The sequence below is a fragment of the Ambystoma mexicanum genome, chromosome 14 (assembly GCF_040938575.1).
Source record: "Ambystoma mexicanum isolate Mex_15411 chromosome 14, UKY_AmexF1_1, whole genome shotgun sequence".
Taxonomy (NCBI): Eukaryota; Metazoa; Chordata; class Amphibia; order Caudata; family Ambystomatidae; genus Ambystoma; species Ambystoma mexicanum.
In genome coordinates this window covers 1,504,096-1,513,671 of record NC_090940.1, presented here as the reverse complement: position 1 = coordinate 1,513,671, position 9,576 = coordinate 1,504,096, and the positions used below count along the sequence as shown (strand labels likewise).

The window sequence follows — 9,576 nt, the reverse complement described above, 5'->3', positions numbered from 1 at the left end:
TCACACTCTCTGGAGGTGGCTGCACACTGCCATATCACTGCAGCACTAGATCCACAGCACAAACTCTCTGGATGGAGGTGTCTGCACACTGTCATTATCATATCACTGCAGCACTAGATGCACAGCACTCACTCTCTGATGGAGGTGTCTGCACACTGCCATATCACTGCAGCACTAGATCCACAGCACTCACACTCTCTGGAGGTGTCTGCACACTGCCATGTCACTGCAGCACTAGATGCACAGCACTCACACTCTGGAGGTGTCTGCCCACTGCCATATCACTGCAGCACTAAATGCAAAGCACACAATCTCTCTGGAGGTGTCTGCACACTGCGATATCACTGCAGCACTAGATTCACAGCACACACACATTATCTGGAGGTGTCTGCACACTGCCATGTCACTGCAGCACTAGATGCACAGCACTCACACTCTGGAGGTGTCTGCCCACTGCCATATCACTGCAGCACTAAATGCACAGCACACAATCTCTCTGGAGGTGTCTGCACACTGCGATATCACTGCAGCACTAGATTCACAGCACACACAGATTATCTGGAGGTGTCTGCACACTGCCATGTCACTGCAGCACTAGATGCACAGCACTCACACTCTGGAGGTGTCTGCCCACTGCCATATCACTGCAGCACTAAATGCACAGCACACAATCTCTCTGGAGGTGTCTGCACACTGCCATATCACTGCAGCACTAAATGCACAGCACACAATCTCTCTGGAGGTGTCTGCACACTGCCATTTCCCTGCAGCACTAGATCCACAGCACTCACACTCTATTGAGGTGTCTGCACACTGCCATTTCACTGCAGCACTAGATCCACAGCACTCACACTCTATTGAGGTGGCTGCACACTGCCATGTCACTGCACCACTAGATGCACAGCACACAATCTCTCTGGAGGTGTCTGCACACTGCCATATCACTGCAGCACTAGATCCACAGCACACACTCTCACTCTCCGGGGGTGCCTGCACACTGCCATATCACTGCAGCACTAGACCCACAGCACTCACACTCTCTGGAGGTGTCTGCACACTGCCATGTCACTGCAGCACTAGATGCACAGCACTCACACTCTGGAGGTGTCTGCCCACTGCCATATCACTGCAGCACTAAATGCACAGCACACAATCTCTCTGGAGGTGTCTGCACACTGCCATATCACTGCAGCACTAAATGCACAGCACACAATCTCTCTGGAGGTGTCTGCACACTGCCATTTCCCTGCAGCACTAGATCCACAGCACTCACACTCTATTGAGGTGTCTGCACACTACCATTTCACTGCAGCACTAGATCCACAGCACTCTCACTCTCTGGAGGTATCTGCACACTGCCATGTCACTGCAGCACTAGATCCACAGCACTCACACTCTCTGGAGGTGTATGCACACTGCCATATCACTGCAGCACTAGATGCACAGCACTCACACTCTCTGAAGGTGTCTGCACACTGCCATATCACTGCAGCACTACATCCACAGCACAAACTCTCTGGATGGAGGTGTCTGCACACTGTCATTATCATATCACTGCAGCACTAGATGCACAGCACTCACTCTCACTCTCTGGAGGTGTCTGCACACTGCCATATCACTGCAGCACTAGATCCACAGCACTCACTCTCTGGAGGTGTCTGCACACTGTCATTATCATATCACTGCAGCACTAGATCCACAGCACACACTCTCACTCTCTGGAGGTGGCTGCACACTGCCATATCACTGCAGCACTAAATCCACGGCACACACTCTCTGGATGGAGGTATCTGCACACTGTCATTATCATATCACTGCAGCACTAGATGCACAGCACTCACTCTCTGGAGGTGTCTGCACACTGTCATTATCATATCACTGCAGCACTAGATCCACAGCACACACTCTCACTCTCTGGAGGTGGCTGCACACTGCCATATCACTGCAGCACTAGATCCACAGCACACACTCTCACTCCCTGGAGGTGTCTGGACGCTGCCATATCACTGCAGCACTAGATCCACAGCAAACACTCACACTCTCTGGAGGTGGCTGCACACTGCCATATCACTGCAGCACTAGATCCACAGCACAAACTCTCTGGATGGAGGTGTCTGCACACTGTCATTATCATATCACTGCAGCACTAGATGCACAGCACTCACTCTCTGGAGGTGTCTGTACACTGCCATATCACTGCAGCACTGCCATATCACCACAGCACTAGATCCACAGCACACTGCCATATCACTGCAGCACTAGATGCACTGCACACTGCCATATCAATGCAGCACTAGATCCACTCCACAGCACACACTCACACTCTCTGGAGGTGGCTGCACACTGCCATATCACTGCAGCACTAGATCCACAGCACAAACTCTCTGGATGGAGGTGTCTGCACACTGTCATTATCATATCACTGCAGCACTAGATGCACAGCACTCACTCTCTGATGGAGGTGTCTGCATACTGCCATATCACTGCAGCACTAGATCCACAGCACTCACACTCTCTGGAGGTGTCTGCACACTGCCATGTCACTGCAGCACTAGATGCACAGCACTCACACTCTGGAGGTGTCTGCCCACTGCCATATCACTGCAGCACTAAATGCACAGCACACAATCTCTCTGGAGGTGTCTGCACACTGCGATATCACTGCAGCACTAGATTCACAGCACACACACATTATCTGGAGGTGTCTGCACACTGCCATGTCACTGCAGCACTAGATGCACAGCACTCACACTCTGGAGGTGTCTGCCCACTGCCATATCACTGCAGCACTAAATGCACAGCACACAATCTCTCTGGAGGTGTCTGCACACTGCGATATCACTGCAGCACTAGATTCACAGCACACACACATTATCTGGAGGTGTCTGCACACTGCCATGTCACTGCAGCACTAGATGCACAGCACTCACACTCTGGAGGTGTCTGCCCACTGCCATATCACTGCAGCACTAAATGCACAGCACACAATCTCTCTGGAGGTGTCTGCACACTGCCATATCACTGCAGCACTAAATGCACAGCACACAATCTCTCTGGAGGTGTCTGCACACTGCCATTTCCCTGCAGCACTAGATCCACAGCACTCACACTCTATTGAGGTGTCTGCACACTGCCATTTCACTGCAGCACTAGATCCACAGCACTCCCACTCTCTGGAGGTATCTGCACACTGCCATGTCACTGCAGCACTAGATCCACAGCACTCACACTCTTTGGAGGTGTCTGCACACTGCCATGTCACTGCAGCACTAGATCCACAGCACACAATCTCTCTGGAGGTGTCTGCACACTGCCATATCACTGCAGCACTAGATCCACAGCACACACTCTCACTCTCCGGGGGTGCCTGCACACTGCCATATCACTGCAGCACTAGATCCACAGCACTCACACTCTATTGAGGTGTCTGCACACTGCCATTTCCCTGCAGCACTAGATCCACAGCACTCACACTCTATTGAGGTGTCTGCACACTACCATTTCACTGCAGCACTAGATCCACAGCACTCTCACTCTCTGGAGGTATCTGCACACTGCCATGTCACTGCAGCACTAGATCCACAGCACTCACACTCTCTGGAGGTGTATGCACACTGCCATATCACTGCAGCACTAGATGCACAGCACTCACACTCTCTGAAGGTGTCTGCACACTGCCATATCACTGCAGCACTACATCCACAGCACAAACTCTCTGGATGGAGGTGTCTGCACACTGTCATTATCATATCACTGCAGCACTAGATGCACAGCACTCACTCTCACTCTCTGGAGGTGTCTGCACACTGCCATATCACTGCAGCACTAGATCCACAGCACTCACTCTCTGGAGGTGTCTGCACACTGTCATTATCATATCACTGCAGCACTAGATCCACAGCACACACTCTCACTCTCTGGAGGTGGCTGCACACTGCCATATCACTGCAGCACTAAATCCACGGCACACACTCTCTGGATGGAGGTATCTGCACACTGTCATTATCATATCACTGCAGCACTAGATGCACAGCACTCACTCTCTGGAGGTGTCTGCACACTGTCATTATCATATCACTGCAGCACTAGATCCACAGCACACACTCTCACTCTCTGGAGGTGGCTGCACACTGCCATATCACTGCAGCACTAGATCCACAGCACACACTCTCACTCCCTGGAGGTGTCTGGACGCTGCCATATCACTGCAGCACTAGATCCACAGCAAACCCTCACACTCTCTGGAGGTGGCTGCACACTGCCATATCACTGCAGCACTAGATCCACAGCACAAACTCTCTGGATGGAGGTGTCTGCACACTGTCATTATCATATCACTGCAGCACTAGATGCACAGCACTCACTCTCTGGAGGTGTCTGTACACTGCCATATCACTGCAGCACTAGATCCACTCCACAGCACACACTCCCACTCACTCTCTGGAGGTGTCTGCACACTGCCATATCACTGCAGCACTAGATGCACAGCACTCACTCTCTGATGGAGGTGTCTGCACACTGCCATATCACTGCAGCACTAGATCCACAGCACTCACACTCTCTGGAGGTGTCTGCACACTGCCATGTCACTGCAGCACTAGATGCACAGCACTCACACTCTGGAGGTGTCTGCCCACTGCCATATCACTGCAGCACTAAATGCAAAGCACACAATCTCTCTGGAGGTGTCTGCACACTGCGATATCACTGCAGCACTAGATCCACAGCACACTCTCTGGATGGAGGTGTCTGCACACTGCCATATCACTGCAGCACTAGATCCACAGCACACACTCTCACTCCCTGGAGGTGTCTGCACACTGCCATATCACTGCAGCACTAGATCCACAGCACTCACACTCTTTGGAGGTGTCTGCACACTGCCATATCACTGCAGCACTAGATCCACAGCACACACGCTCACTCCCTGGAGGTGTCTGGACGCTGCCATATCACTGCAGCACTAGATCCACAGCAAACACTCACACTCTCTGGAGGTGTCTGCACACTGCCATGTCACTGCAGCACTAGATGCACAGCACTCACACTCTGGAGGTGTCTGCCCACTGCCATATCACTGCAGCACTAAATGCAAAGCACACAATCTCTCTGGAGGTGTCTGCACACTGCGATATCACTGCAGCACTAGATTCACAGCACACACACATTATCTGGAGGTGTCTGCACACTGCCATATCACTGCAGCACTAGATCCACAGCACACACTCTCACTCCCTGGAGGTGTCTGGACGCTGCCATATCACTGCAGCACTAGATCCACAGCACACACTCTCACTCTCTGGAGGTGTCTGCACACTGCCATATCACTGCAGCACTAGATCCACAGCACTCACACTCTCTAGAGGTGTCTGCACACTGCCATGTCACTGCAGCACTAGATGCACAGCACTCACACTCTGGAGGTGTCTGCCCACTGCCATATCACTGCAGCACAAAATGCAAAGCACACAATCTCTCTGGAGGTGTCTGCACACTGTGATATCACTGCAGCACTAGATCCACAGCACACTCTCTGGATGGAGGTGTCTGCACACTGCCATATCACTGCAGCACTAGATCCACAGCACACACTCTCACTCCCTGGAGGTGTCTGCACACTGCCATATCACTGCAGCACTAGATCCACAGCACTCACACTCTTTGGAGGTGTCTGCACACTGCCATATCACTGCAGCACTAGATCCACAGCACACACGCTCACTCCCTGGAGGTGTCTGGACGCTGCCATATCACTGCAGCACTAGATCCACAGCAAACACTCACACTCTCTGGAGGTGTCTGCACACTGTCATGTCACTGCAGCACTAGATGCACAGCACTCACACTCTGGAGGTGTCTGCCCACTGCCATATCACTGCAGCACTAAATGCAAAGCACACAATCTCTCTGGAGGTGTCTGCACACTGCGATATCACTGCAGCACTAGATTCACAGCACACACACATTATCTGGAGGTGTCTGCACACTGCCATATCACTGCAGCACTAGATCCACAGCAAACACTCACACTCCCCAGAGGTGTCTGCACACTGCCATATCACTGCAGCACTAGATCCACAGCAAACACTCACACTCCCCAGAGGTGTCTGCACACTGCCATATCACTGCAGCACTAGATCCACAGCAAACACTCACACTCCCCGGAGGTGTCTGCACACTGCCATATCACTGCAGCACTAGACCCACAGCACACACTCTCACTCCCCAGAGGTGTCTGCACACTGCCATGTCACTGCAGCACTAGATCCACAGCACAAACTCTCTGGATGGAGGTGTCTGCACACTGCCATATCACTGCAGCACTAGATCCACAGCACAAACTCTCACTCCCCGGAGGTGTCTGCACACTGCCATATCACTGCAGCACTAGATCCACAGCACACACTCTCACTCCCTGGAGGTGTCTGGACGCTGCCATATCACTGCAGCACTAGATCCACAGCACACACTCTCACTCTCTGGAGGTGTCTGCACACTGTCATATCACTGCACCACTAGATGCACAGCACACAATCTCTCTGGAGGTGTCTGCACACTGCCATGTCACTGCACCACTAGATGCACAGCACACAATCTCTCTGGAGGTGTCTGCACACTGCGATATCACTGCAGCACTAGATTCACAGCACACACACATTATCTGGAGGTGTCTGCACACTGCCATATCACTGCAGCACTAGATCCACAGCAAACACTCACACTCCCCAGAGGTGTCTGCACACTGCCATATCACTGCAGCACTAGATCCACAGCAAACACTCACACTCCCCGGAGGTGTCTGCACACTGCCATATCACTGCAGCACTAGACCCACAGCACACACTCTCACTCCCCAGAGGTGTCTGCACACTGCCATGTCACTGCAGCACTAGATCCACAGCACAAACTCTCTGGATGGAGGTGTCTGCACACTGCCATATCACTGCAGCACTAGATCCACAACACAAACTCTCACTCCCCGGAGGTGTCTGCACACTGCCATATCACTGCAGCACTAGATCCACAGCACACACTCTCACTCCCTGGAGGTGTCTGGACGCTGCCATATCACTGCAGCACTAGATCCACAGCACACACTCTCACTCTCTGGAGGTGTCTGCACACTGTCATATCACTGCACCACTAGATGCACAGCACACAATCTCTCTGGAGGTGTCTGCACACTGCTATATCACTGCCACACTCTGGAGGTGTCTGCACACTGCCATATCACTGCAGCAGTGGATCCACAGCACGCTCTCTGGAGCCTACAGAGAAGCCATGGGCCCACCCTGGGACCCCGCAGAGCTGCCTCTGTGCAGACAGGAAACTCCCAAATAGTTTCCAAACACAGACCCCGCCTCCTCCTGCCAGAGAAGGAAGGAAACCACGGCGTGGATCTCAACCACTGGAGCTCGCACTGCCACATTATTTATCTCGGCAGATGGGGCGGATATCTCCACTCCATCTAATGACCACCCCGTCCTTTCCGGACCGCCAGCAGTGCGCGGTAAATTCCAAGGGGTTATGAGGCGTTAATGACCGGGGGCCTGATCCACTCCTGGTTCCCCCCCCCTTCTGGTGGCTGGTGAGCAGAGTCCTCCCTCCGGTGGCTGGTGACTAGTGCCCCCCCTATTCTCCCGTGCCAGTGTGAGGGGCAGCATGGCGAGCTCTGCTGGGGTCAGGACAGGTGAGATTAATCACGCGATTACAGCTTTTCTAGGGGGACAAATCCAGGGGGCAGCAACAGGAGACAGACGCCTGCCCTGCTTGTCCCTCTGCCCCCCTGAAGACTTAACTGATATGTTTTCCAGACACCCTGCTCTGCCCGGATGGATGGGGAGGCCAGGGGGTGGGGGGGTGTGGTAGAAGGGGTGGCCGGGGGGGGGGGGACTGGGGGGTAGTGAGGCCCTACCACTCCTACTGAGGGCTATAGAGGATGAGGCTGAGTGAGGGCTAAGGAGGGATAGAGGGCGGGGGTCAGTGAGGGCTAAGGAGGGATGGTGAGTGAGGGCTAAGGAGGGGTGGAGGGTGGGAGTGAGTGAGGGCTAAGGAGGGATGGAGGGTGTGGGTGAGTGAGGGCTAAGGAGGGATGGAGGGCGGGGTGAGTGAGGGCTCAGGAGGGAAGGGGGCGGGGTTGAGTGAGGGCTCAGGAGGGATGGAGGGCGGGGGTGAGTGAAAGCTGAGGAGGGATGGAGGGCGGGGGTGAGTGAGGGCTAAGGAGGGATGGAGGGCGGGGCTCAGTGAGGGCTAAGGAGGGATGGAGGGTGGGGTGAGTGAGGGCTAAGGAGGGATGGTGGGCGGGGGTGAGTGAGGCCTAAGAAGGGATGGAGGGTGGGGTTGAGTGAGGGCTAAGAAGGGATGTAGGACGGGGCTGAGTGATGGCTAAGGACGGATGGAGGGTGGGACTGAGTGAGGGCTAAGGAGGGATGGAGGGTGGGGCTGAGTGAGGGCTGAGGAGGGATGGAGGGCAAGGGTGAGTGAGGGCTAAGGAGGGATGGAGGGCGGGGGAGAGTGAGGGCTAGGAAGGGATGGAGGCGGTGGTGAGTGAGGGCTAAGGAGGGATGGACTGCGGGGGTGGGTGAGGGCTAAGAAGGGATGGAGGGCGGGGCTGAGTGAGGGCTAAGGAGGGATGGAGGGAGGGGCTGAGTGAGGGCTAAGAAAGGATGGAGGGCGGGGGTGAGTGAGGGCTAAGGAGGGATGAAGGGCGGGGGAGAGTGAGGGCTAGGAAGGGATGGAGGCGGTGGTGAGTGAGGGCTAAGGAGGGATGGAGGGCGGGGGTGGGTGAGGGCTAAGAAGGGATGGAGGGCAGGGCTCAGTGAGGGCTAAGGAGGGATGGAGGGTGGGGTGAGTGAGGGCTAAGAAGGGATGGAGGGCGGGGCTGAGTGAGGTCTAAGGAGGGATGGAGGGCGGGGCTGAGTGAGGGCTAAGAAAGGATGGAGGGCGGGGGTGAGTGAGGGCTTAGGAGGGACGGAGGGCGGGGCTGAGTGAGGGCTAAGGAGGGATGGAGGGCGGGGCTGAGTGAGGGCTCAGGAGGGAAGGGGGCGGGGGTGAGTGAGGGCTCAGGAGGGATGGAGGGCGGGGGTGAGTGAAAGCTGAGGAGGGATGGAGGGCGGGGGTGAGTGAGGGCTAAGGAGGGATGGAGGGCGGGGCTCAGTGAGGGCTAAGGAGGGATGGAGGGTGGGGTGAGTGAGGGCTAAGGAGGGATGGTGGGCGGGGGTGAGTGAGGCCTAAGAAAGGATGGAGGGTGGGGTTGAGTGAGGGCTAAGAAGGGATGTAGGACGGGGCTGAGTGATGGCTAAGGACGGATGGAGGGTGGGACTGAGTGAGGGCTAAGGAGGGATGGAGGGTGGGGCTGAGTGAGGGCTGAGGAGGGATGGAGGGCAAGGGTGAGTGAGGGCTAAGGAGGGATGGAGGGCGGGGGAGAGTGAGGGCTAGGAAGGGATGGAGGCGGTGGTGAGTGAGGGCTAAGGAGGGATGGACTGCGGGGGTGGGTGAGGGCTAAGAAGGGATGGAGGGCGGGGCTGAGTGAGGGCTAAGGAGGGATGGAGGGAGGGGCTGAGTGAGGGCTAAGAA

General features: G+C 55.0%; 1 protein-coding gene across 1 annotated transcript in view; it reads left to right on the top strand.

Moving 5' to 3' along the window:
• The first annotated feature begins 7,437 nt into the window (after positions 1-7,437).
• LOC138527535 (uncharacterized) overlaps positions 7,438-9,576 on the top strand; it is a 536,309-nt gene continuing 534,170 nt past the window's right edge. Inside the window, exon 1 of the mRNA XM_069638782.1 lies at positions 7,438-7,690. Within this exon, the coding sequence (XP_069494883.1) occupies positions 7,663-7,690 (28 nt within the window). The 5' untranslated portion in view covers positions 7,438-7,662. The remainder of the gene's footprint in view (positions 7,691-9,576) is intronic.